Source organism: Colletotrichum chrysophilum (assembly GCF_026319265.1).
Source record: "Colletotrichum chrysophilum strain AFK26 chromosome Unknown scaffold_101, whole genome shotgun sequence".
Lineage (NCBI taxonomy): Eukaryota > Fungi > Ascomycota > Sordariomycetes > Glomerellales > Glomerellaceae > Colletotrichum > Colletotrichum chrysophilum.
The window spans coordinates 91,351-118,960 of record NW_026517388.1 but is presented as its reverse complement, the minus strand read 5'-3'; the positions used below and the strand labels follow the sequence as shown (position 1 = coordinate 118,960).

The 27,610-nt window shown below is 57.4% G+C and overlaps 7 protein-coding genes across 7 annotated transcripts; 4 read left to right on the top strand and 3 right to left on the bottom strand.

Annotated features, from left to right (window-relative positions):
• Positions 1-202: 202 nt before the first annotated feature.
• COL26b_009962 (uncharacterized protein) lies at positions 203-4,260 on the bottom strand (the record flags this gene model as incomplete). Its single annotated transcript, XM_053182676.1, has 2 exons — positions 203-1,283; positions 1,334-4,260. 2 exons carry the CDS (start codon positions 4,258-4,260, stop codon positions 203-205), a joined length of 4,008 nt encoding a protein of 1,335 aa, XP_053033399.1.
• A 960-nt stretch (positions 4,261-5,220) lies between these two features.
• On the bottom strand, positions 5,221-6,904 carry COL26b_009961 (uncharacterized protein; the record flags this gene model as incomplete). The annotated part of the gene is made up of 2 exons (XM_053182675.1): positions 5,221-6,218; positions 6,268-6,904. 2 exons carry the CDS (start codon positions 6,902-6,904, stop codon positions 5,221-5,223), a joined length of 1,635 nt encoding a protein of 544 aa, XP_053033398.1.
• Positions 6,905-7,593: 689 nt separating this feature from the next.
• On the bottom strand, positions 7,594-8,588 carry COL26b_009960 (uncharacterized protein; the record flags this gene model as incomplete). The annotated part of the gene is made up of 3 exons (XM_053182674.1): positions 7,594-7,650; positions 7,742-8,034; positions 8,090-8,588. The coding sequence occupies 3 exons, from the start codon at positions 8,586-8,588 to the stop codon at positions 7,594-7,596; spliced, it is 849 nt and encodes a 282-aa protein (XP_053033397.1).
• A 4,319-nt stretch (positions 8,589-12,907) lies between these two features.
• Positions 12,908-13,815, top strand: COL26b_009959 (uncharacterized protein; the record flags this gene model as incomplete). Its single annotated transcript, XM_053182673.1, has 2 exons — positions 12,908-13,022; positions 13,076-13,815. 2 exons carry the CDS (start codon positions 12,908-12,910, stop codon positions 13,813-13,815), a joined length of 855 nt encoding a protein of 284 aa, XP_053033396.1.
• Positions 13,816-17,857: 4,042 nt separating this feature from the next.
• INO1 (Myo-inositol-1-phosphate synthase) lies at positions 17,858-19,551 on the top strand (the record flags this gene model as incomplete). Its single annotated transcript, XM_053182672.1, has 2 exons — positions 17,858-18,588; positions 18,639-19,551. The coding sequence occupies 2 exons, from the start codon at positions 17,858-17,860 to the stop codon at positions 19,549-19,551; spliced, it is 1,644 nt and encodes a 547-aa protein (XP_053033395.1).
• Positions 19,552-21,191: 1,640 nt separating this feature from the next.
• COL26b_009957 (uncharacterized protein) lies at positions 21,192-22,863 on the top strand (the record flags this gene model as incomplete). The annotated part of the gene is made up of 4 exons (XM_053182671.1): positions 21,192-21,231; positions 21,409-22,214; positions 22,264-22,451; positions 22,503-22,863. 4 exons carry the CDS (start codon positions 21,192-21,194, stop codon positions 22,861-22,863), a joined length of 1,395 nt encoding a protein of 464 aa, XP_053033394.1.
• A 1,145-nt stretch (positions 22,864-24,008) lies between these two features.
• On the top strand, positions 24,009-25,931 carry COL26b_009956 (uncharacterized protein; the record flags this gene model as incomplete). Its single annotated transcript, XM_053182670.1, has 2 exons — positions 24,009-24,317; positions 24,420-25,931. The coding sequence occupies 2 exons, from the start codon at positions 24,009-24,011 to the stop codon at positions 25,929-25,931; spliced, it is 1,821 nt and encodes a 606-aa protein (XP_053033393.1).
• Between the last annotated feature and the right edge of the window lie 1,679 nt (positions 25,932-27,610).

The following is a 27,610-nucleotide window of genomic DNA, read 5'->3' as shown; positions in this document are numbered from 1 at the left end:
AGTGTTCACAGTGAAGTATTCATATTTGTGACCAATCATTCAAAAGATGCAATAAACTTCAATCAATGCCATCCCCCTTTCCTATCCCAAACGCCAACAATGATGATTACCCAACCTTAGAACTCCAAAGTCCATAATCCCCTTCCATGTTGATTTCATCAAGACGTGTCAATTTTTGCCCATATCCAAATCCCACACATCCTCACTCGAACTTTCCACCACCAAACAAGCCGCCAACAGCCTTGACTCTCTGCTCCGCGCCCTTCCACTTTCTCGCCTCCCTCCTCTTCTCATTCTCCAGCACCGCCGCGCGGCGCTCCGTCTCGCGCGCGAGCGCGCTGACGCCGGACCGCTTGCTCGCGTTCTTCTTGATCTTGCCGTCGTCGCCGAAGCCGCTCGTGCCGCCGCCGGACGCGGAGAAGGGCACGCCCCCCGAGGCCGAGGCGGAGGAGCTCGACTTGAAGGAGGAGTTGGTCGTCGCGCGGCGGAGGAGCGCAGGGACCTTGAAGCTGCCAGAGCCGCTGCCGCCGGTGGAGGAGGCGGACGGCATGGCGAAGGCGAGCTTGGAGAAGGTGGTGGACATTGTGGAGGAGGATTGGCGTTTGAGGGAGATGCGGTCGACGACGGCGGCGCGGGTGAGGTTGTGGCTGCGGCGGGGGTTAGCCGTCGCGGGGACGCCGTCGTCGTTTTCCTTGTTGCTTCGCGAGGTGCCGGGGCGCTCGTTGTCGTCGTCGCTGTCCGAGGCCGGGTCCGTGGCGGGGATGACTTCCGCGTTGAGGTCCTCCAGCAGGCTCGACACGGACTCGCGGATCTCGCCAATGTTGGAGGGCTTCTTGCCGTCCTTTGTCCTGCGCATGTTCGCGGGCGGCCTGTTTGGCAAAGCGCCACCGCCGAGCGGCTGTCGCGCGGTGGTAGGCTGGCTGTCCGGGACGGTGGTTTGGTCTTGTTGCGTCTGAGACTGCGAGTCGTCGTCTTCCGTCTGCATGGGCTCCGCGGGGGCGAAGTCGAGAAAGTCCATCTCGTCGTCGGAGCCGCGATCCTCGATGGTGCGGAGGAAGGCCTGGTTGCCGGGCTTCTCAGCAATCTTCTTGATGCGCTCGTCGGCGAAGAGGGCCTGCTGCATCTTTTGGAACTGGCGGCGCTTCATGCGGCGGCGAGCCTCGCCGCCGTCGTCCGAGTCGGAGAGGTCGTAGTCCGCGCCGCGTTTGCGGCGGAGCATGCCGGTTGTGATGTCGTGGAAGAGCTTGTCCACCATTTTTTCGTCCGTGGCGCGCTCGCGTTCCCTAGAGTTGTGTCAGTAAATGTCTGGGGAGTTGGCATGGGCATGACTTACGCATGAAGGGCGGCGAGTTTGCGCTCGTCGTCGGCGTTCATGTTGCTCTGGTCGTCAATCATCTCCTTGACGGAGGCGGCATCGGAGTCGTCGTCGCTGTCTTCGCCATCCGCACCGCCGAGACCAGCGTACTCGTCCTCGGATTCATCGGCCTGCTCCTCGACCATCTCCTTCGCCTTGCTCTTCTTGCGGTTGTACTCTTGAGCCTTCTTGAGCTTCTCCTGCTTCTTGACGGCGTCCTTCATGATACCGAAGGCGGACGTGTTGAAGCCGAACTCGTCGACGTCGGGGGTCGGGGCTCGTTGGGTCTCCTCTTCCTCGTCTTCCACAGGAGCAGCGGCGACGTCGATCTTGCGACGGAGTCTGCCTCTGCGGACAAGAGGGGACTCGAGGACGGCGTCGGGCTCTGCGTCGCCGTCCAGCATCATGGTCTCAACGGTGGACGCGGGTGGTTCGACGAAGCGCGACCTCAGGGGCGTGTAGTCTTGCAGGCCGGCGTCCTGGGTTGCTTCAATGGAGATCTGGGTGGACGGCTCCTCGTCGCGAAGCAGGCTGTCAAGACCGTGCACCTGAGACTGGCTGAAGTGGAGGTGGACACCTTCCGCAGACTCGGGCTGCGTCTCAGCTCGTTGGGTGTCGCCGCCCTGGCTGTCGAGAATCATACTGTCCGGCTGGGTGTTGCTGATGAGGTTTGAGTCTGGAAGGGTATCAAAGTCTGGCATAGGTGACTGCGAGGGAATGGTTCCGAGAGCTGTCTGGCTGTCGTCCATAGTGCCAGCGAAGATCTGGGTCAGGCCGAGGCCGGCGGCTCCAGTAACGGGAAGTCCGGGAATGAACGTCTTCTTTGCAGATCGCAGGACGGAAGTAGGCACTGCGGGCGACTTGGTGTTTGGCGCCACAGGTGACCGTTGAGTGGCCGTCTTGGGTCTTGGTGTAGCCTGCACCGTCTCGTTGTCGTCCTCGTCGTCAGAAACAATTTGAGTCTTCTTGGATCGGCGAACATTCTTCGTGGGCAGATCCAAGTCATCCTCAGAGTCATCCAGGTCGACTTGCTCGGTGACGTCGGCCTCAGCATCCGAGTGCTCAGATCCGCTGTCGCCGGCTTCGTTGTCGACCAAAGCATTGCCCTCTTCTTCATCAGCAACACCCTCTTCCTCGTCTTCGGAACCAGAGAGCTCAATCTCGGCCTCGTCGTCGACCTCCTCCTCGGAGCCCTCATACTCTTCGTCGTCACTATCGTCGAAGGGATCGAGCTCGCCATTCTTCCTCTTTTCCCTCTTCTCTTCCTTGGCTGCTTCTCTCTCACGCGCCATGATCTCCTCAGCCTCCCTCCTGGCTCTGGAGACAATGTCCTCGACTTCTTGCATCTCCTTCTCACGCTCCTCTGCAGTTTGCACAGTGATACCTCTGGCCTTCAGTTCCTGGAGGCGCCTCTCACGCTCCAGCTTGGCTTGCTCGCGAGCGCGCAGCTGAAGGTTGAAGTGCATCTCGGCGGCGGTGATGCCCTTCTTCTCGGCACGACTCTTCCTCGCTCTTTCGGGCGAGCCAACCTGAGCGAGACGACGCAGAGCGTGTAGTGAGCTGGCTTCTCTAGACTTCTTCTCCGGAATGCTGTCGAAAACGGCGTCGAGCTTGCCCTTCTTCAGGCCGGTGATCTCAAGGTCGTCGTCCAAGTCAATCACAGCATTATGCGCTGCAATAGAAGGAAGCTTGATGCGAACCTGACGTTTGGGCTTAACCCCCTTGACTGCAGACTTCTTGGGGCTTGGAGAAGCCACAGCTTTGCCCTTGCCCTTGTCGAGCTTCTTCGAGGATTCAAACACATCGTCCAGTGAAGGCAGTTCCTCCTCGTCGCCGGGGATGACCACAGGCTGGGCCACCGTAGTAGCTTCCTTGGTAGGCGAAGGCACCTTGGCAACAGGGGGTGAACTGGGCGGCGTCTCAGTGTCCTTCATCTCAGCGTCGGTCTGGTGCGCGGAGACGGGCGTTGTCGGCCTGCTCGAGCTAGTCGTCTTGGGGTCGGACTTGGCTTCCGCGGTTCTGAAGTTGAATCGTTCCAAAAAGTCCGCCTTGGTGAACTTCTTCCGTGTCTTTGCCTCGTGAGCGAGCTGCATGTTACGGGCCATGCGCTGCGTCTCACGGTTCATCTCCTCAATGGCCTTCTTGCCAGCCTTTCTCGCCGGCCGTGCCGCCTGGCTCAGCGTCCTGCCGCCTTCATCGTCGGTGATATCAGATACGTTGTCTTCGTCGTCAAAGAGGTTGGCGTTCATGGCCTTCTGGCGTTCGATCCGCTCGGCCTTCTTCTTCTCCTCCTCGGCTTCGCGGGCCAGTCTTTCAGCTCGCTTGCGCTCAACGAGGGCTTGGAACCTTGAGCTCTTCAGGGCAGGAAGCGACGCGTCGGAATCGGAGTCGTTGGCTGCTGTGTCGTTTGCGGGCTTGCTTGGGGTCTGTTTCTCGGGAGACACGAAGAGACCAGGTGTAGGAGAACGCGCCGGGCTTTGAGCCTTTGGTGTGGATTCTCTCTCCGACTTTCTCTGCAGCCGGCGGGGGGCAACCGGGGTGTCGTCTTCGTCTTCGGCCTCTCCCATGACTGTGTCGTCCTCCTTATCATCATTTGCCTCGTCCGCTGCTTGGAGTCGCTTCTGGATGCGGTCGAGAAAGCTTTCGGGCTCTTCCGAGTCTGATCTCTCACCGCCGGCCATCTGGGCAGCGAGGCGACCTCTCGGTCGTCTGACGACCTCTTCTTCTGAGTCGCTGTTCATCTGTGTGGTCTTTGGGGAAGCCTTGCTCTTGCGGCTGGAGGTCTGGGGCTCGTCGTCTTCGGAGTCGGTGTCAATGGCGGCCAGACGGGCGGCGATCCGCGCCTGGAGCGACTCTGGGGCCGGGCTCGCGCTGGGTGAGCGCGCCGCGGGCTGTTCTGAAGCCATTGCGGGTTGTGATTAAGGTAGAATGTATGGTTATGGGTATCAAAACATGAAAAGAATGAAGCAAAGTTTGGCTAATGTGCTTTTGAAAAGGTACCGATAACCGAGTCAAAGACGAGTGTTGTGGTAGAGTTGTGTGGTGGGTGGTGGAGCAGGCCGTCAATTAAGACGGAAGAGCTCTGATACGCGTCGGTGGGACGCGCGACGTGTTGGTGTCGATTGCGGGACGGAAGCTTATCGCGAGCGCGGCGCCACTAAACACGCCGATAAGGAGCGCTGTGATGGTGGTAGACCCACTTTGGAGCTCTTATCGGCTGGGCTCGAGCTCCAGCACAAATGACGACACTTACACACGGCATTGATCAGGAGCTGAAGGGACATTGAAGTATTTTTGCTTGAGATACTTCTATAATACTATCAGAAACGGCAGCTTTCTAGCTATCCACTGTTAAAACTCGAGGAGAAATGATCAGCTTTACATGGAGATGAAAGGGAAAACAGTAAGATGTCTAAAAGCTCAGCTCGACCGACCTCTTGAGCAACCACGGGATTGCACTTCACCCGCACATGCCCAATGGAAGGGTTCACCTCACCTGCCGCTGGAGGATCGCTTCTATCATAGCCAACTCACCTGCCAGTTTCCGCAACAATGGGTGCGACCACCGTCGCAAGATAGCCTAGTGGTGGATTGTATACCTGGTTTCGGCACAGCTTGTGGGTTCGAGTTTAGGTGGCTCTCTCTACATATCTCCGGTGGCCGCCCATTGTATTTTCCTTTTTTTCTCCTTTGTGTTCACTTTCAACTTCTCAGATCTGTAAGTTGAGGAATGGCATAAGACTGACTGACTGCATGTACATCTACGGTCTGGATATGAAGCTGGCTAAATGCTTTGGCTAATTCATGTTCTCTTCCAAGTTGAAGTGCAAGAGGGGTGGGTACGTAGGTTTCTCTAAATTCCCTATTCACGCTCTACCTTCCTTGAACCCTTCTATTAACTTGTTTTCCTGCCGTCTCAATCTATCCAACCTCACAGCTAAGTTTTCTAGCGACCATGCTCTTCCTTCGTCATTATACCCGAGATCCAAGACATAGTAGGCCAGCAAGATGACGACAATCAAAGGAATAGATGTCACAAAGTACACCCAAAACAGGTCGTCTCCCGGCTTATATGGCGACTCCATCCCAAATAGTGATGTCGTGAACGCCAGCGGTATGAACACCAGCCCAAGCAGCGTGATGGCCTTGACCCGCTTCGCCTCGCTGATACTGCGCTGCTGCTCCTTGTACGCCTGTCGGTTGCCCGTGATGCTCGCCAGCCCCGTGACCGCGGCGTTCAGCGTCTCAGTGCGGTGCCGCAGCTCCCGGAACCGGAGGTACAGGAACTGGAAATCGGCCGCGCAGTCCTGCCACGCGATGCTCGCCGCCGACACAGCGCCGCGGGGCGGCGACGGCGATACTGGGGCGACCGGAGCCCCCGCCGGGTGCGACAGCGGGATGCCGAGCTGGAGCATGATGCCCTCCAGGTCCTCGAGGTACTCCCCCGTGCGCCGCTCCCAGCCCTGCATATCGCTCCACAACGCCTCAACCTTCTCCATGGGCATCCGGGCGAGGTCCTGCTTGCGGGTTAGCCCGCGCTGGACGGCTGAGAGCGTGGCGCGCAGGTGCTCCGTCTGCTTGAGGAAATGGGAGGCGACGATCTTCTTGACGAAGATGGCAACGGATTCTGGTTCTGCAATGTCGACGAGGCGCGAGTGCGTCTCGAGGTAGAAGGAGAGGTCCTCGAGCATGGAGATGCGCGGCGGGCCGCGGTAGAAGCCTTCCCGGGCGACGCGGATCTGTTCTTCTTCTGGGACGAAGTCGAGGTAGCCGCCTTGGTAGGGCCAGGTCTTGACGTCGTGCTCGACGCTGTACTGGTCGCCTGTCCTGACGCTTTTGACGGGCGGGTCGCAGAGGACGAGGCCTTGTGTGTATTAGCGAGGGTGTATGAGCATGGTGGTTTGCAGACTTACAGTCCCAGCCGCCGCCTTCGGTCCTCCAAGACCAAACGCCGCACTTCCTCCGTACAACACCCACGTCTAGGTAGTTGTCAATCTCATCAGGGGAGTTATCCCATCTGAAGTCTCTGGAAACACCAATGTGTCTTCCAGTAGCCGCGCAAACCCATCGGAAGCTCGTAGGTTTCCTATCGAAAGTCACAACCTCATAGTACTTCATTTCCAGGTGTCCCCGACTCTGGATGACAGACGGCAACTGCACGCCATCGCTCTCGCCCATCCAGTTCAAGTTGTGCACGACAACACGCTCGTGCTCCACGAAGAAGGACGGATGGAGCGAGAAGTGGTTTCCCAGAACGCTGGCAAAGCCCGGGCCGAGCCCCTCGACGATGTAGATGTTCTGGCGGCCGCGCTGCGAGGCCGTGTTGAGAAGGTGCGCCTCGAGCAGGGCCGGCTCGTCAAACTCTGCTTTCCTGGTGAACTTGCCGTTGTGCAGGCTCAGCTTGACGACTTTGACGTTGTGGTCGGTGAAGGCGATGCGCTGGGTGGTGGCCTTGGGGTCCCGCTGTCTGAGCCGCGGGTCGGAGAAAGAGAGCGACCTGACGAAGTTGAGGTATTCGCCGTCAGCTAGCCATGCTCCGTTTCTCTCCATGGCGGTGGAAGCAGATGCTCATTCCAGGCAGAAGATTGCGTGTAAATGGTAACGATGAGGAGAACGAAATCTATCAGGTCGTATAAGTCGGAACTCAAACGAGCCGGCACTCATGAAATGAAGCCATGGCTTGGTATTTATCTCATGAATCAAAGACACGCGACAAGGTGATTTCAGATCGGGGAGCAAGGCAGATGCAAAAGTGAAAGTTGACAGCAGCAGCCAAAAATCAGGCTGCGAAAAGTGGTATCTAATGACCGGTGGCCGAAAATGGATGAGAACGGTAGCCCGCCAGCCCTTTGGCCGTCGCCCGAAGCTCCTTGCCCGAATCGGGACACCGAGCGTGGCTTCGCTCTCACCTCCAAAAAGCCACTCGGATGCGACCCCTCCTTCTCTCTCCCTCGTCTCTCCCCTCACAACTCGCCCTGCACAAACGTGATCTCGTTCGCCTTGCCAGAGCGAACGCCCACCTCTCACCCTTCCCGCGCGATTTAATCGCTGGAAACACGAAGCCTCTGCGGCGCGGTTTGCAGCAAACACACTCGCCCTGCCCGCCCTGTTTACCATGGCCAGCTGACGGATGCCTGCTTCACTTCCCCGGAACTCTTGCTACTATTTTTGCGACATCATGTTCCAACTGCCGCTGGCGTGAGTTGGCTGCATTCCATGCATAGAAGGGCGGATTCCTTCTAGGCGTTATACGTAGTCTGCGCCTTCACCGCGTCGCCGACATTGATCCAGTCAAGCTTATTTCAGCCCCAGTCAGCAACGGTAATTTCGATGATCCGACGATGGCTGCCAGCCAACTCGGTGTCCAAGAGAGGATGTCCAACTTACCAGAATCACATTCGGTGTCTTCCCCCACATGCCTCTGCAGAGGTTGACCTGCTTGTCGATCGAGTCAAACGAGTTCGTCTTTCCCGCGTTGGCCAGGTCGGGGATCTTGACGCCAAAGATGTCAATGTTCAGGACGTGGTTGACGAGGTACATGCGCCCGTTCGGGTCGACGCCCTCTGGCCGATCAATGTTACACCGCGGGAAGTTCGAGTCCGTCTCGCCGTACGGCGTCTCCCAGAAATACTGGAACTCGTCGAGGATGTAGTCCACCTTGCTCGTGTCGGCGTGGTAGTCTGCTCTCGTCAGTTTCTCGGTCTCCCAATTATCCTAGATGCAGGTCTGCCGTACCCATGAAGACGACCAACCTCGTCCCATCGTCAATGAGTTTTTGAAGCGTGGGCCACTCGGCCACCTTCCCCTCGGGCCGGAGCACATATTTGTCGAGGCCCGTACTCTTGAACACGTCGTCGAACTGTTGCACGGGGATCGCGTCGATGTTGGTCAGAAGCAGAGTCACGACCTCGTCCGGGTGGGCGTTCATCCACTTGGTGATTGAGGTCAAGTAATCAGACAACGACCCGGCGTCCAGAATGAGGCAATCGGTATGACACATCTGAATGCCGCCATCCTTATTCTGCGTCTGGGCTTGCAGGAAGCGGACACCCAAGTCAAGCTGTGCCGTTGGCGAGACCAGCTGGTTGTCTGCGGGCCCGATGCCTACAAATGGGCTGTTGTGAGAACCGACAAAGGTCACCTCCGAGTACTTCTTCCCGCAGAGTGCATCGTTGCTATTGCAGGCGGCGGCGGCAAGGCCCGCAACAACGGGCAAGAAAAGAGCGGCGCGCATGGCGATAAAGATATTAATATTAGAGCAGGAAGAGGTATAGACACGACGTGGAGCATCTCAACACGACAGAGGCGGCGGCTATATAAACATAGATCTAGTTCGTATGTAAACACCGGCAGCCCAGCTGAATGGGGGTTTGGCGATAGCTTAAAGTGACATCTCGGACGAGCTGGCGAATCAGACGGCCAAACAGGCCAGTGTCAGCGCCTTCGCGGGGATGTTGGTGGCCACTCGGCCGGGCCATGAGAAGACTCTGGCTGGTCGAGGGCCGGAGTGATCCCTCTGGATGTAACTGCTCGACATGTGAGCGATGACACCCAAGACCGTTGTGTTTGCGGTCTGGGTGCCGTTGAAGTGACGGCTCGTGGTCCTGTGATTGGGTCACGGCATATTCCCGAGCTTCTTGATCGGTTGGGGCCAGACGGGGAGTTGCACTGGTTGCGGACATGAGATGCCTGTCAAGACGGGTGTCTTGCCACATGTATCCAGTTACTCAAGATGTGAGATGCAGAGCCACTTGTTCGCGCATGTAGGAAGAATCCAGCGGGAACGGGCGAGGAGGCCTCTGGGATGCAAAGGAGCAGGATGGGGGGGTTGTCCGAGGACATGTTGTTCCCAGTAGGCCATTAAAAGGGGGCATGAATGGCCATCATCCGCTGGCCCTCCTAATCGACTTCTTGCTGGTTATTGTAGGCTCGGATTTTGGGTCGAAGAGCGGCAGCATGGGTTTACTGCCGTATGGACGCCACACTTATGCTTGCTTGAAGACGATGGACCCCGCGGTGCTGTGTTGGCCGCCACCACCGGCAAGTGAAACGGCAGAGTCGACGAATGACGCTGTCGAAGACGTCCACGCGTGGTGGCGGTCATCAGGTCCAAGGCCGCTGAAGGGTCTCAAAGCAGGTCCCGAGGTGCGCTAACGTGGCTAGTCGCAGGGCCGCTCAGGGGACGAAAACAAGGTGTGGCAGGGGAGGGAGGCGCTGCGGGGTCTCATTGGCCCGATGCCTGGGGGTCGCTTGATTGCCCCGCCTGCGCTGCAGCTGTAGCGATGCAGGACGATCCATTTCCTTCATCCTGCCCTCTCTGGCAATGACCATTTTCCAACCCTCACCTCAACATCACGTACATGTTGGAGTGTGACCTCACCGTCGTGAACGCGACAGACGAGATGAACATGTCTCGACTCTTATCAAGTCCCAGTCCAACCTTGAGCAACGAAGCACACAGCAGACACCAAGCGCAGCACAACTAAGGCCTAGTCCCAGCTAAATGGTAGTCACCCGTGCTTCAGACGCTTTCTGTCACCCGTCATACTCAACGCCAGAAGTCAGTTCCCGCAACCACTTCGCGGCTGGCTTTGAAAGTGACAGGAACTCTGTCCTGGGCGGCAAGAGTCAAGACATCCGTTTGGCATTTATTGGGCTGCACCTTCTCTCTCAGCTTGCGTCCCAAGTTACGAACGCACGCACCAATAATGCCGTCGACATATAGCCCTTCAACACAGGGACGTCTGGACCAGCAGCACAATGCTGAATGACAATTATCGCGCCTAATGACAATCTTAACGGGATCATCATACGAAGAACCAAGCGCACGCGCGCTGTACGTCATATGCTCGTCGCAAAGGCAAAACGTCTTCAAGTGTATGCTCGTCATCTGGTGACCACGTTGAGGTCCTATCCGTCTCATTCTCGCAAAGAGAGAGGCGCAGCATCAGCTTGGGTCGTCGCCTTCGGACGAAGCAAGATGCTGCAACCTTACGAGCTAAACCTCGGATTCTCCTCGTACTCCGTACGCTAGACAAGACAACAGCTGAACCTGCACCATCATCTCATTTCCCATGAGAACAAGATCCACCACGAGAGGCAACCTAGAGGACGGTATCTATAGTGTCTCTAAACTGTCGCGCTACTGCCGTGCAACGACAATGTGCGAGCCTGATCTCGACTTGTGCCGTTTAAGTCTATGTTCCACGCCGCAGGGGCCGATACCTTGTGCCCATCTATTGCGCTGGATCAAGGTTATTCGATCCACGTGCGACATTTCGAGCCTCTAGGTCCAAATGGCTTGCGTCGAAATCTTCTAGCGCGCATCACAGTTCGAGTCACGCACTGGCCAGGCTCGTCGTCGAGACCAGGAACAGATGGCAAAGCCCAATCCGAGGCTGCCGTTGACGACGGCGTCGGGCGGTCACTCGTTCTCGCATTAACGCGGTGGTTCTGTTACGCCGCAAAGCTGTTCAGCCTCGCACAAAGATGGTCCGGCTCATCTCACCGAGACCGAGGCAGGCTTGTTATGTCATCGGGAAGGAGGAGCTGGTTGGGCTGTGGGGCGTGAAGCCGTTGACAACGTAGTACGGCGACGACGACGACATGCGGATTATGACAATTCATGAGACAACAAGCTCAGAGACGCTACGACCAGGCGGGTTGCGAGGTGTCACCAAACTAAACAACTCAGAATGCGACCCCATCGAGGGTGCAGATTTTTTCACCTGTGTGTCGGAGGGCAGCAATGCAGGCCTGCACAGCCCTCAGAGCAAGCATGGACGACGATCGACGTCAGCCGGATTTGGTTATGCTTGCTTCCAACCGCGTGGGATGCCCGGCAGATCTGCCCCCTCCTCCCTCAATCCGCGCCTCCACCTCCACCTTCACCTCAGGTCGCGGGTTTCTTCGTCGGCTAAACCGTGAGGTCAGGGAAACCCGCAAGAGAGTGAGGGCAAGCACTGGCAAGGTAGGGAGGAGGGAAACAACCGTGCGCGTGCTGACGAAACATGGAATTCCTCCGACATCCGAGTTCGTTGTAGAGAGTTTCTGCCAAGCACTGTCAACTGCTGGCCCAAGGCTTGTCACAACCCGAGTCGAGACGGCATGCGATTGCCGAGCTTTCATCCCGCCTTGCTGTTCCTGCCAAGTCATGTCAGCGGCCGGCTGGCAATGTCACCGTCATTGGCGCCTCCGACGATGGGTTCGGAAGTTTTGCGTCCTTGGGTCTTCATCACGAATCCACGAGAGCGAGGCTTCATGATGAAGGTCTAACCACCCATCCGGCCCCGTATTGTTATGGGGAAGAGAACCACAATTCAAGCCTTTCCCGTTTTCTTTCCGAAAACCGAAACGATGGGCGGAGCCCCCGATAAGCTCGTTGCTCGTTGGGGCTCTCTCGACTTCCACCAGATATCTCCTCGGCCTCTTACGCAGGCCCGGCCGTGGTGAGTCGAACTGTGTCGAGCGAGACGGGGCCTTTACCAAAGGGGGCATGGCGTCGCCGCTCTCCCGTACTCGCGAATGGAGCATCCAGGGGCGACGCCCACTTACCTGACCGGAGCTTCCTGGTCACGAACGGAGACGCTGCTCAAATCCGCGATGTTTTGCCCCGTCTCAACCTCACCAGAAGAAATCAGTCAGCGCACGCAGCTTGGCCCGAGCTCGCTGGCGCTGGACCAGCAACCTCACACGCCTCACGTTTTAGGATCGACACCATCCTAGCGTCGTTCTCAAATCTTTTCACCTGAAGAGATGGGATTGCCCTTGTTGTTCCCAGGAACGCTCCCGCCGCTAAACCTTGTCCAGCAACCTCGTCACCCTCATCGACGCCGAGCCCCAAACCAGCCGTGGAGAAGGCGTTTAGCCTTACTCCTGAGAAGCGTGGAAGCCGTCGTAGCTCCCCCACAACCGTGATTTTCAGAGATCTACCTATCGGAAGCCAGATCGCCAACAGCTCGTCATGCATGAACCTGTCCTGGCCGTCTTTGCCGAGTAAACCAGCCTGCGCGGGACCACTTGCTCACCTCTTCCCAGTGGCGTTTCTCGTCCCTCCTGGTCATCGCTCCTCAGGACCCGCAGGGCCCCTCGAAACGGGTTTCCAAGCCAATCGCATCTTCAGAAACCTCGTCTTCGAGCGAGAACACAGCCCGTGTCGTCCAGTCGTCAGATCAATGCCTCGACTGATCTTTTCGTGAGAGAAGCCAGCGCCAACATGCCTCACACTCACTCGCTGGAAGCGCGGCCATCGAGGAATCCCTGGCCCTTGGGAACTGAGGCCCGTGTTTGCCAAGCCCCATCAACTGTCTTCCAAGACGGTCCAAGACCTGTCATCCAGTCTGTCGAGAACTTGTATAAGAATCACACGCATATCCGGCCAAACCTTCTCGATCTTACTTGCCTCTCATCAGCATCTCATCAACACTTCAGCCTTTTCTCTTCATCTGCCTTTCTTTTCCACAAGAGCCCGGAGCTCCTTGACAGTCTATTGCATCAATAATAATCAGCCTCTTATTCAAGACTCAACTTTCACCAATCTTCCCAACCGCCAAGATGAAGTACGCCTCCACCATCCTCCTCGCGGCTTTCGCTGCCACCAACGTCTTTGCCCACGGTGTCATCGACAGTGTTCAGGGTGCCAACGGTGTCAACCTGCCCGGTCTCTCTTGTAAGTCACTCGCTCGTTTCTATCTCTGATATCTCAATCTCACATAAACACAGTGATCGACGGCACTCCTCGTGACTGCGCATCTCCCCGCTGCGGCTCCGAGGCCGACACCTCCATCATCCGCGACCGCGAGATGGGCACCGACCGCGCTTCCGCCCTAGGCCGCACCCAGGGCGGCGGCCCCGTCGACGCCGCCACCATGGTTGGTCAGTTCATGAACGGCGCTGCCGGCAACACCACCGCCGTCAAGAAGGCCCGCGAGATCCACGAGGCCAACATGGCCCGCCGCTCTCTCGTCGCCCGCCAGGCCGGCAAGGGCACCAAGACCCCCAAGGGCACCGCCGAGACCGCCGTCAAGGCCGCCACCGGCATGGCCGCCCAGGCGGGCATGCCCACCACCGCCGACGACGGCACCCTCAAGATGACATTCCACCAGGTCAACCAGGACGGCGCTGGCCCCCTCAAGGCTGACGTCGACGGCACCTCGGGCGGCACCGACCCCTCCGCCTTCAAGACCGCCGAGGTCACCCAGAACGTCCCGGGTATCGGCATCGGCGGCCTGTCCGGCGCCTCCACCATGGACTTCCCCGTCGCTATCAAGATGCCCGCGGGCATGACCTGTGACGCCAACGTCGGCGGCGCCAGCAACGTTTGCGTCGCCCGCCTGCGCAACGCCGCGCTCGCCGGTCCCTTCGGTGGCTCCGTCGCCTTCACCCAGTCCGCCACTGCCCGCAAGCGCGCCGTTGAGTACAACCTCGCCAAGCGCCGCGCCGCCCGCTCTTTCCAGGCCTAAATATGCTGATCTTAGTCTGCATGGGCATCGGGAAACGGTAGTCACCACAAGGAGCTAGGAACACAAACAACAACAAATTGCCTTCGTTTTTCCGTCGGTCTTCTTTTCTCAGTGCCATATCTGCGATATGGGCGGGGATGAAGAACAGCCGGCGGGAGGGATACAGCACAAGGAGGATTTGACTTTCTCATTTCTCTCTCTCTCAAGATTGTATCATTTTCTTTCAAACGTCACTCAGTGATATCCTGTGGATAGTACTTGGGGGGAGACTTCTTTTTTCAGATTTTTGTGTATAATCCCTGCTACCCTTACCTTAGAAGTGTTGATGAACAAAATAACGATGCTTGATGGTTCTTGAAAAAACTTGGCTTTTCCTTGGCGAATGCTTGTGATGAGTGATATGATAATTGGACTTAACTTATTGGGCTGTTCTCAGGCATTCTCTTGCCTTACACAGACATCCTGGCACTTGGGGGGAGTTGGGACTTGACTGACGTCTTCTTTTGGAAGAGAGAGGGTTGTAGGTGTGGGGGGGTAACCCTGGCCTTGGCGTGAAACGTCAAGGCCCGCCGACATGCTACGACTTGGACGGCAGCCGCAGACAAGGGGGGACCACCCCTCCTCCTCGGGGGTTTTGGTGGGTAGTAATGTGTAGATCCATTCGGGATATTCTTTCTGAGATTTACCACCTCGCGTACGCGGCTGCATCCTCGGTGAGGTTACAGAAATCCATGCTTGCATTTTGATGGGGCTAGGAAGTATGTAAACTAACATCGCGAGCGAGGCGGGAAAAGGCGCAAAGGGTGAGTTTGGTGCAGAACGGGAGAATTCTCGGTGTCCCCTCGCCCCAAGATTCCGCGTCATCTGAAGTCTTTCCACATCGTGTCACGAGTGGGAGTCAGAAAGGGTGACGTTTGACGCGATTCCCGGAGATGCTGCGAGTGCTGATGGAAGGGTGTGGTGTGGTGTGGTGTGCGGCGGGTAGCATAGCATGGCATTTTGGGAAACACCACGGTGAATGGTTTTGAGTTTGATGGTGTTGGGCTGGAAGTTGTTCGTGGTGGTGTGTACGGGACAACGGACAGAGTTTCCGCGGAGATAGGGGTCTAGCAGCACACACGCACGCCCGTATTGCACGTACGCACGTTTTCCGCCTCATTTTCTTTTCGTCATCCCGTATCTGCGACGAGGGAGCTGGGCTCTTGGCTTCCGAATGTTCTGGTTCCGGGAGACGCTGCGTTTTGCCCGGGGGTTGTTGTGGCCGGAGATGCTGTTTTGTCGGCGGAGGAGTGTGGCTTGCTTGGAGATTTGGGGATGTGCGGTGATGGGTGATGAGGATGAGGTTGTGGAATTGGGGACTGCACTTGCAGTAAATCATTGCTTGACTTTCTTTCACTTCAATGGTCCGGAAGACATTTTGCAGATGCCACATGCGTCCGGCAGCAAGCCAACGGGTCCTCCCGCACGCCACAAGAAATTTCAGGAACCCGCGACTCAGATTAGACCGGCCAGAACTTGGGCGGATGAAGAGCGGCTGGGAGGCGGTACTCGGTGCGGCTTGAACAAAGTTCCCTCGGCGCATTTGTCGTTCTCCGGACCCAAAGCGGCCGGGCAAGAGGGCCCGACACTCCGACCCGGCGGAGTTGGGGGTGCAGGGAGAGTGCTGGGAGGACCGGAGTTAGACAGGACAGACCGGATGCCAAGTGCTAATCGGTCTACGTGCGAAACCCCCGAGATTGCCGCGGCTTATTCTTCATCACCAGTCTAGTCATATCATTTCCTCGCAACTTGTGCATGATCTACGAGAAGGTCATACAATGAAGAAGATCATCGAACGTGAAAAACTAGCGGTCAAGCACGGGAAGGAAGAAGCAAACGCCCTCCCAAGACACTAGATATGTCGCTCTCACGGATCAACGCAGCGCGAGCGGTAGGTCGGGGGAAGAATACGCGCAAAAAATGCACTTACAGGTTCTCCGGGTTGCGGCGTTGTTCGTCACGGCGATGATTTGTGTGGTTGAAGAAAATAGTGGGGGGGTTGTTTTTCGTGCCTGCATTGCATGGTGCGCTGGCCCCCCAGGGAGCCATTCGCGAGGGACAGGGGACGAGGTGCAGGAACAGCCTGGCGGAAGGGACAGCCGAGATGGAGGGTGTTATGGGCGGTTTCTTGGGATGCCAAGGAGATGGAAGGCTGGGCGTTCGGTTTTCGAGAGGATTATGTACAATGTTTCCATTTCTGGTCTATCTGCTTTTCTTGGAATCATGGACTACATTCTCAAGAGATGGAGGATGTCCCGTGCAGGACAGAGGCGGACAACCATGAAGATGCCTCATTTCAGCCGTCAAGGTGCTCACCAGAGACCACCGCCTGAAGCGAGGTTCCCGCATGCCCCACATCCAGCCGAACAACCCGCAATCCGCGCCTCCGAGGTCGCCGGGGGACGGAATCCAATCAGGCGGTCCAGTGGGCCGCCCTGGGTAAGGTAGCCCCTCCTTCCTATGTCGGCCAGGCGGCCCCCAACGTCTTTTCCCCCTGCTTTTTGGGGGAGGAGGAAACGAAAGGGCCCCGCCATTCCGCTGTGTGTGTGACACGAGACCAGCTGTCCCCCAGGCGGACTACCTGGAGAGAAAGGATTCTGTTGGGGCAAGTTATGCTGCCCTCATATGGATCCTCCTGAAAATTCTCAATGCATATCGAAAGTTGTGTTATTAGGACTTGCTGGGGGAAAAAAAGGAAAAGAATGAAAGCATTCGTCCTATTGCAGACACGGGCCCGGGCCTGTCATGCGGGGGGTTCACTTTTCGGGTGTGGTGTGGCTTGGAGATAAGAGACAGCTATCAGCTTCCACGAACATGTGAAAACCATGCAGTTCATCCCGTCGTCGGATTAATCGCAACCACCAAAAAAAATCCAAAAAGAACAGATCATACACTGAATGATGTCTTCCATCTGTGCAACTTCATAGCTTCTTCAACAGAGCGTCGAGCACGAGATCACATTCATCCCCGTCCAACTTGCTCTCTTCCCTACAATCCAATCTCAATCCCGAAGTCACCAAAACTCAAAGCATCCTCTGCCGTGTGTAAGTTGAACTTCCCACGCTGCACTGTCCGCCGCCAGGTACGCGTAAACAACAACAATCCACGTTCCTTCTTCCCGCTCCAATGCCGTGATTAGAACCACCGTCTCGCATAGAGCCTTTCCCTCGTAATCCCGCAGAAGTACACTTATTATGCCCTCCGGTCATCTTCCGTCCAAACAACCACCCCGCCAAGCCCGCCCGTCCGCGTTATCTAGAAGCCAAGCACCCCCCTCTAGCGGCGCTGCAGAAGAAATAGGGCTCCACATCGTCATCACAACCGGCGCGCCGCCTCACACCGCTTGACAGCTTGCAGCGTTTTGTCTGTGTGTACAGTGTACCTACCCAGAGCTGCAGGACGTGTAATCGTTAGCTTAGCTTAGCTTACTCTGCGTTATCCCTCCCCCACGCTCCGCACTCCATCCATTGTCTCTCCGCCCCCAGTTCCACCGACACGCGCGGCTTTCCTGCACCCAGCCGAGCCCCCGACGTCCCGAAGTGACACTATTTGAACGCCTCTCAACCCCGTCCACGCCCGCTTCGCATCTCACCTCTTCTCTTCTTCTTCTTCTTCATCCTGAATATTAACAGTCTCCTACAGACAGCAGAAAAAGGACACCGCAATCTCACAACCTACCTCCAACTAACAAACCTAACCAAACCATCTGATCGCGCTTACGGGTCGCGATCGCCCACGTCGTCAAGACGTTTTCCAACCTCCTCAACTCGTGAGTCTTTCTTCTTCACGATGAATTCACTCGAGACACCAGAGCTAACGACATACACCAGGGTCCATCATCCGTACGCAGGAGCCCGCTGCTCTGCCGCCCCGGGGGGTTCAGCGGACTCGGCCTTTGATCTCTAAAGGCCTCTAGCTAACCAAGCCAAACCAACCTATCTGCCTGAACCTTTGAAAACCCAACACCCAAACCCCCCAATTCTACCTCGGGCTCTGACAAAACATGGCTCCCCATGCAGAGGTAGACGCGGGCTCCGCGCACGGAGACGGACCCCTTCCCCCCACCGGCAACGGAGCCGCCGCCGGTGGCCACGCCCGCGAGCTCTTCACCGTAAACTCCCCCAACGTCGTCTACAACGACACAGAGATCCTGTCAAAGTACACCTACCGCACCACCAAGGTCTCGCAGGACGCCAATGGCAAGTACGTCGCCACCCCGACCGAGACGCTCTACGAGTTCAAGACGGAGCGCAAGGTCCCCCGCGTCGGCATGATGCTCGTCGGGTGGGGCGGCAACAACGGCACGACCGTCACCGCCGGCATCCTCGCCAACCGCCGCGGTTTGACCTGGGACACGCGCGAGGGCGCCCGCGCCGCCAATTACTACGGCTCCGTGATCATGGGTTCGACCGTCAAGCTGGGCACGGACGCCGCGACGGCCAAGGACGTGAATATTCCGTTCCACGACCTGCTGCCGATGGTGCACCCGAACGACCTCGCCATCGGCGGGTGGGACATTAGCGGGATGAACCTGGCCGCGGCGATGGACCGGGCGCAGGTGCTGGAGCCGACGCTCAAGGCGCAGGTCAAGAAGGAGATGGGGGAGATGGTCCCGCTGCCGAGCATTTACTACCCCGACTTCATCGCCGCCAACCAGGAGGACCGGGCCGACAATGTGCTCCCCGGGACGAAGGCCTGCATGGCTCATGTTGAGCAGATCCGCAAGGATATCCGGTGAGTGTGCTGTGAGAGTCAGTGAAGGATATATGACTAACATGGCGAAGCAACTTCAAGGAGGCCAACGGCCTTGACAAGGTTATTGTGCAGTGGACCGCCAACACCGAGCGCTACGCCGACATCATCCCGGGCGTCAACGACACCGCCGACAACCTGCTCAAGGCCATTGAGGAGGGCCACGAGGAGGTGTCCCCGTCCACCGTCTTCTCCGTTGCCTGCACGCTCGAGGGCGTGCCCTTCATCAACGGCTCCCCGCAAAACACCTTCGTCCCCGGCGCCATCGAGCTGGCCGAGAAGCACGGGGCCTTCATCGGCGGCGACGACTTCAAGTCGGGGCAGACCAAGATGAAGTCGGCGCTGGTCGACTTCCTCATCAACGCGGGCATCAAGCTGACGTCCATCGCAAGCTATAACCACCTCGGCAACAACGACGGGAAGAACCTCAGCTCGCACAAGCAGTTCCGGTCCAAGGAGATCTCCAAGTCCAACGTGGTCGACGACATGGTGGAGGCCAACACGGTGCTGTACAAGGAGGGCGAGCACCCGGACCACACGGTGGTGATCAAGTACATGCCGGCGGTGGGCGACAACAAGCGCGCGCTCGACGAGTACTACGCCGAGATCTTCATGGGCGGGCACCAGACCATCTCGCTCTTCAACGTGTGCGAGGATTCGCTGCTGGCGTCGCCGCTCATCATCGACCTCGTGCTCGTCGCGGAGATGATGACGCGCATCCAGTGGAAGGCCGTCTCGTCGGACGGTGCCGCGACCAAGGACTTCAAGGGCTTCCACAGCGTGCTTAGCATCCTGAGCTACATGCTCAAGGCGCCGATGACGCCGCCCGGTACGCCCGTCGTCAACGCGCTCGGCAAGCAGCGCGCCGCGCTGACCAATATCTTCCGTGCCTGCGTCGGTCTCGAGCCCGAGTCCGAGATGACGCTGGAGCACAAACTGTTCTAGGTCAGAGATCGTACGATCATCGTGGACGGATTGCCGTCGAAATCTTGCCGTTCTTTCCATGCCCACGTGGGCTGGCAACCTTGTTTTGCGTCTTTCACATTGGAGGTTCCTCACCGGCCCCAGCCCCTCTCTAGGTACTCATGTTGATGGAGGTAAATGTTAGTATGCGCGATAAAAACCAAACCAAATATAGTCACAGTCCCTACCGCAAAACGTCTCACATGTCGTAGAGTTTGTCGTGATCGCGTAGCGGTGAAGGATGCTGGTGAGCTTGCGTATTCGTCCTATATCGACGGAGCCAAAACTCCTGCGCGTCGAGGAGCAGAAACTTTGTTTTGCGAGTATGAACCTGGGCCTGTCCTGTCGACCACATGTTTTGCGCGGTGGTAGGTGTGATGTGCTGGTCCGCGATACGTCGAAGAGACGATGGTGGACGGCGGCAGGCGCATTGAAACGGATGGGACGAAGGCCAATCAGCACGTTGGGGACGGCCATGGCCCAGACGCACCGTTCGTCATGAAGGCCGTCGACAGGGCAGGGCCTTCTGGCTTTGGTGTTCTGCTATGGTCGATTAGTGAGGCACGGCAGAGCACGGTAAATCTTGACCCTCGTCGATGCCGTTCGCTCGGTTGTGGTCGCAAATTCTGGAGAAACCTGGAGAAGCGCTGGGGACCCGGTCGATTGGTGATTTGCGACATGTCGGTGCACACGTAGCCTTGCACCAAACCGCCTGTCAGCCCACAGATTCCATCATCATCAATCGTCATTTTTTTCTCTTTCCCTCCGAAGCGAGGACGGGGGATGACGATTGACTGCATGGCAACAGGAAAAAAGCGGATAGCAGGGAAATGAGGTGGTCTCGGCCTTGCTCTTCTCGTCAAAGACTCGACAGCGGCGCAATTTAGCTGCGGGCTGCAGGTTGCGGGTCTCCCCCTCCCACCCCTCCAAAAGCTAAAATTCGAAAAAGCAACGTCGGTGGAGCTGGAGTCCTGGAGCAGCTTCAGCCAGGGGGTGGCAACGGCACCATTCAGGGCAACTGAGGACTAAAGCGCGGTCTGTCATTGGCGGGCGGGTAGATGAATCAGCACCCGTCTTGCGCTAGCGCCCCCTGGGGAGAGGGACGGGGTGTCCACGAGTGTCGTGGATGTCAACAACGTTCATTGTTCCCTGCTCGGCCGTGCCTGATCTGCCCAGACGGTTGCTGGGGTCGTGCTGGTCTCGAAATTACTGCCATTTTTGGTGGTAAAGCAAAGGTACGGACACTTTTGGCGGGCAGAGCGACACTGACACTACGCTCTGAACGTAGCGCTGCCAGAGAGGGAGGGGAGGGAGCCCTTACCAAGGAGTCAGGACTTGCGCTTTGTATGGTTCGCCCGTCTGAGCATGCCAAGACCCAAGACCTGCCCGTAAAGAAAGGGCACATGTCGTCCCTTCCCGCTTGTATCGCTCGATGGGGGAGCAATCTGCGTTGCCCTGCTCCTTCTGTCTCCTTCCTCTGTTCGTTACGCTACTCTTGTGATCTTTCTCCCTTCTTAATCCCCCTCCGTCGTCCACTTCCTTAACACTACGTTCTGACGACGAATTGCGATTGAGGGCGACGAGGCGTACAAGCCGTACGACGACACCACACGCGCGCCACGATGTTGTTCTCGAAATTTGGGCGCACTGCCCTTGCTGCAGGTTAGTGGCATTCTACTACTGCTTACTCCCGCGATCCCGCATTGGCGACCCTCAGAGACATGCAATCCTTCCTATCCCCAGCAGGTCGTCATACAGCTCGCATCCCCAAAGTGGCACAGTCGCCATGGACGGCTTCACCAGCTGTGCGAACCCTAGCTAATCATGCGTCCACTACAGTTGCGCTGGCCACTCCCTCTTTCGCCGCAGACACCTCAGACAAGACCGACCTTGGACAGTCAACCTTTGTCGCCCCCGAAAACAACGTGGCCTTCGGCTTCACGGTCCCAGAGAACAGCGGCGAAGATGTCTTCATCACCATCCGCGCCCCGATCGACAGACAGTGGGCGGCCATCGGTCTCGGCCAGACCCAGATGGCGGGCAGCTTGATCCTGATGATCTACCGCGACGAGACGGGAAACAACGTCACCTTCTCCCCGCGCGTTGCCTACGGAAATTACGAGCCCTCATACTACGACCACGTCACCTGGGATGTCCTCCCTGGCACCGGCGTTTTCAACGGTTCAATGTACTTCAGCGCGCGGTGCACCGCACACTGCAGGAACTGGCCGGGTGGTTATGTCGATGTGTCAAGTGAGACGCAAAAGGCCATCTATGCCGTGGGACCCCAGGGAGGCTTCTTCTCGAGCAAGATCGACTCGTCGGTCAAGTTTCATGAAGAGTTTGGCCGATTTACCATCAACATGAAGCGCACGATTGGTCCGGGAGACGCTCCCGCTCTCAAGGATGATGCGGTCAACGAGGGAACGGCGCAAATCGACGCCTATGACGGAAAGCGGGATCTGAAGTCCATCTTCCATGCACTGATGATGGTCGGCGCCTTGGTCTTCCTGATGCCCGTCGGCGTGGTGCTTCTGCGTTTGGGCGACAAGGTGAGGTGGCATGGCCTGAACCAGGGTGTAGCACTGCTGCTCGTCATCATTGGCTTCGTTTTGGGTGTCCTGACCAGCTTCTGGTACAACCGTGTAAGTCGTGGCTCTCGCCTGATGGAGAATTCTACTGACGTAAGCCCAGTCTCGCGGCTTCACCTCTGCGCACCAGATTATTGGTTTGATAGTTGTCGGTTTCTGCTTTGGTCAATTTGCCCTTGGCTTCCTGCACCACTCCCATTTCAAGAAGACGGGCGAAACAACGACCATGAAGCCGATTCACGTATGGCTGGGCCGTATCATAATCGGTCTCGGCACCTTCAATGCCTTCCTGTATGTCTGTGCGCAATTAGTCGCCGCTGTCAGTCAGCTAACCTAGCGTAGTGGCTTCTCCTTCGCGCTGAACCGCAAGTTTAACTACTTCCTTGCCGGTCTGATCCTCCTGCTCATCGCCATCTCCATCTTCTTCACCTTCGGCCGGACGTGGAGGCGCCGTCGTAACGGCGTCTCAAAGTTCGGAAGAGAACCGGGCGGCTACAACCCGGAGCCGTGGCGACAGACCCCCACGCACGGCGGCTACTCGTACGCGGGCGCTCCGCCTGCCTACCAGCCGCCGTCACACCAGAACATTGGCCTGACGAGCATGGTCGCGGACCCGGCGCAGCCGACTAAGGAGCGAAGCAACAGCCGCGATTATCGGGCGAACGAGCTTGGCTCAGCCCACCAGCCTCGAGAGATGGTGTAAATCAGACGCGATCGGGTGGTGAGGGTTGTCAAATGTTCCCATTCAAATGTTCCCATTTCGGCGTTACAAGCTTGGGTGGGACGAAACTGAATAAAAGGCGATCGCCGGTCTGGATTCTGAGGTTCTGCTTTGCGCTCGCGTTGAAGCGTTTTGTACATGTAATGTTTTGGTACAGGGCTTCGACTGGTAAAGAACCAGGAAGCCCTTTGAATGACGAACACGAACGTTGTCGAACGTTGACAGCGCATCGTCTGTGATGCTAGGTTGTGAGTGATGGAAGATGCTAAGTTCTAGCCGGGCGTCATTGGACTGGCCAGCATTGACGACGGCGGGCATCGGCACCGACTCGGCAGATTGCGACATCGAACTGTGGCCGGTAAGTGGGGCAGTCTTCGTCAAGTTTGAGATGGGACTGACGTGCAGTTTGCTGCATGCAGTGCCCTTTCGCTGCAGAAGATGCAATCAAATAGAAAAAGGGTTTTGACATGATGCGTATTGATCGAAACCTTTGGGTCCGCAGATGCCGCCGACCGGAGATGGTCGGGAGGCTCCGCAACCGTAAACTAAACGGCCGTTAGTTCCCCAGAATTCCCGACTTCAACGGCGACGAGAAAAGGACGGAGACCGCCCGCTTGGCCGGCGCCGTGATCGGCTTTGGTGGGGGTGTGTCGCCACTTTTCTTTGCGTCCTGCCTGCCAACCTGTCGCGAGGCGGTATGCACTTGACGAGAAAAGTCTGCAACGTTAATTGAACCCGGCGTTAAGACGATTTCTTTGCTGGCGGGAGAGATCAGAAGTGCTGACTCTTGTTGCAAGCTTTCCCTTGGTTGACGGCACGCGCTTTCCGTTTCGTTTGATACCAGTCGTGGGCTTACCCGACCCCGGCTCCATCCCGTCCCGTCGCAGATCGGGGTTTTGCCGATGGGGAAGGACCTCCCCATTAGAACATCTTGTTGCCTCTTTTGTACCCGTCAATCTTTCTTCTTGCATCCTCATTACAACTTAGAGCCTCAACATCATTCGTGTAGTGCTTAGATCGACGTCGTTCATTGCCCGAATAGATTCCTGCAGCAGTAGTCAGACGTGCCTATCTGCCGCAGCTCGCATACGCATCGTCCGCATCCACCACCACCTCGACGGCAGGCCATGCCGCCGCGCACGGAAGACGAGCCGGTGTTGACACCGCCATATCACGACGATGCCGACTCCGAACGAGAGGAGGAATCCGACGATGAAGGTGAAGAGGCGCGCATGCTGAGGACTCTCGATGGGTCCGGGCCTGAAGTTGAGGCTGCCCCTGGCGCGGCGCTCTCACACCCGCGAGAGGAGGAGGAGCTGCTCAAGCCGCCCGAGAAGCCCAAGCCCATCGCGTGGCGCGATCTGCCGCAGAAGCAGCAGTTGTTGGTCATTACGCTTACGAGGTTGAGTGAGCCGCTGGTGCAGACTTCACTACAGGTTCGTCCCTCTCATTCTAACCCAGCTCTCATGTCAAGCCTCATATGAGATTCAAGTCTTGGCAAGATAATGAACACGAAATGTTGCTAACCCACTCCACAGTCCTACATGTTCTACCAACTTAAGTGGTTCGACCCGACGCTCCCGGACTCGGTCATCTCCTCCCAGGCCGGCATCCTCCACGCCTCCTTCACCGCAGCCCAGTTCATCACAGCCATGATCTGGGGCCGCCTCGCCGACTCGAAGCGTTTCGGCCGCAAGACCGTCCTCATGATCGGCCTCCTCGGCACCTGCCTGTCGTGCGTCGGCTTCGGCTTCTCCCAGAGCTTCGCGCAGGCCCTCTTCTTCCGCTGCATCGGCGGCGCCACCAACGGCAATGTCGGCGTCCTCCGGACCATGATAAGCGAAATCGTCCGTGAGAAGAAGTTCCAGGCCCGCGCCTTCATCCTGCTGCCGATGACCTTCAACATCGGCGTCATCATCGGGCCCATCCTCGGCGGCATCCTCTCCGACCCCGCCGGCAGCTACCCGGGCCTTTTCGGCGACGTCGAGTTCTTCAAGAAGTACCCCTACGCGACGCCGAACCTGCTGAGCGCTGTGTTCCTCTCGTGCGCGGCGTTGAGCGTGTGGCTGTGCCTTGACGAGACGCTCGACGCCCTCCGCGAAGAGGGCCCGGACCCGGGACGCCGCCTCGGCTCGAGCATCGCGAACCTCCTCCGCAGAGTCTGGGCCCGGCTCCGCCACGGCCGCCGCGGCGCGATAAGACTCGACGACGCGGCCTACGCCCAGCTGCAGTCCAGCTCCGCCAGCAGCACCGACGTCGAAATGTCCCCCGAACACCCCGCACCCAACAAGAGACCCAAGCCGCGGTACACCCACCGCCTACCCTTCCGGCGCATCTTCACCCGCAACGTCGTCATGACCTTCTCCGCGCACTTCTTCCTCGCCTTCCACGTCGGCACCTTCAACGCGCTCTGGTTCGTCTTCCTCTCCACGCCCACCTCGACCTCCCCGCCGCACCTCCCCTTCCGCTTCACCGGCGGGCTGGGCATGCCCCCGCAGAGCGTCGGCCTCGCCATGGCCATCCTCGGCGTCATCGGCATCACCCTCCAGCTCTTCGTGTACCCGCGCCTCTCCGCGCGCCTCGGCACCGTCCGCGCGTGGCGGCTGTTCCTCTACTTCTTCCCGCTGACGTACTTCCTCGTGCCGTACCTCTCGGTGGTGCCGACCACGCCTTCCGCGCCGCCGCCGGGGCCGAAAGGCGGGCCGGCGATCTGGTTCGCCATCGTGGGCGTGCTGCTGTTCCAGGTGCTGGGGCGCACGTTCGCGCTGCCGGGGCAGACGATCCTGATCAACAACTGCACGCCGCACCCGAGCGTGCTGGGCACGATACACGGGCTGGGCCAGAGCGTGAGCAGCGCGGCGCGGACGATCGGGCCGGTGCTGTGCGGGTGGCTGTACGGGCAGGGCCTGGCGGGCGGGGTGGTCGGCGCGGTGTGGTGGGGGTTGGCGGGGGTGGCGGTGTTGGGGGTGCTGGCGAGCTGGGTTGTGTGGGAGGGGGATGGGCATGAGATTGTGTTGGAGGGGGATGAGGAGGAGGAGGAGGTTAGGTGAGAGAAGGGGGTCGGTATAGATACGGGTAATGACTATGGATAGACATTAATTCTTAGTATTTTCTGGTGCGATGGTTGTGTGCTGGGTGCAAGTGTGATGTTTGGTTTCCTGAATGGTTCAGCGGCTGTGATGAGGATGTTGTGCAAGGGGTATATAAACTACGCAGTGATTGCTAGATGTGGCATTTCAACCCAAGCCGAATGTGGGCGGTTCTTTGTCTATTTCAAGGTTTTGACCAAGCTGGCAGACTTGGCTCTACTAGGTCAGAACCTTTGGTTGAGCAGTGGGCAACCACGTTGAAAAGGCGAGAGTTGACCGTCATCGTGCGTGTGAATACTCAAAGACCATTCCACAGCAGAGGTGAAGAGCACCGTCGAGGAAACGGTGCTCTGTGATACTCGAGGGAGATTTGACCACAGATTTGTGGAGATGTGGGAGGCGGCGACGGGCACGACATCGGAATCCGAGTTCTCATTTCGCTTTGCCGCTGCTCGCCGCGCTGTTGCTGGTTTGAATCTACTTTACTATGATAGGTGGATGTGTTTATATCCATCATGGAGCCGCTGTTATGCCGCGCGTGATGAGCGAGGCGATGGTGGGGATTGTATATATATACAAAATGTTTGGTGGTGGTTTCTGTGGTGGCACGACAGATAATGCATTTTGAAGGTTGTTTCTGGAATGGATATGCGGGATTGCCCCGGCTTCAGGGTCTTGGTGATGATATTGGACCGGCTTATCGTCGAAGACTAGCTTGAGGGTTGATTTTATTTTGCCGGCCTCGACCTTTGTCTTTGGCTTATTCGATGGTGAAGCTGGGCAAGGATGAGTATGGGTGTGAATGTCAGGGGAGCATTGGGAAATTGATATATATGTGTGTGTAGAGAATGAAGAGGGCCAAGTAGTGAGGCAGCAGAGGAATCATCGCCGTCTTCTGACCCACTATTCTCTGGTTTGTTTTTGTTGTTTCTCTTCGCACGACTGGGTATTTATACCCGTCTTGAACCTGAGCTTGTACCGTGCGTGTGTGGTAGGTCCCAGAGCTTGATATGAAACTTTTGTTTGTTTGTTTTGAGTGATAAGTCTGGTGGCAGCAGAACGACAATCGAGACTTCGTTCGAAGGAGTGGTGCCGTTCTCTGGGCCTCATGCTGTGGACGTCTCCTTGCTTTGAGGGTTGTTGAGGTGTGGTCTCTCATTTGAAGTAAAAGACCACACTTGAAGGAGTTTGAAGGGGGAGACGAAGTTTGAAGTTATGGTTCTGTGACCTCTCTATTGGAGGAAGAGAGTCCCATCCAAGGAATGGAATAAGTGGTTGTGGTGTTACGGGGAGAAGGTATCTGGGCTCTGGAAGGCGACTCGTATTCTTCTTTGAATATCTCCTATGTTGGTCTATAGAGGTGTCTCTAGCCCGGTCCACGCGGGCCTCGTAAATACACTTATAGAGAAGCTGGAAACTTGTACCCGTAGGCTGGTAACCTGCTAAATACGAAGGCATAACCAAAAGTTGAAACGAGGGGGGAACCATTAAGAGGGTGCTTCGTAAAGAATGAGGGAGCGCAGGGATGAATGGAGCTGGAGACCGTAGGAAACACCGCAACCAAATTCAACCCTCATTTAATCTGCTCCGATTGTTTCTCTCGTATTTTTGCGCAAGTTCAGATACTTATATCGATGACG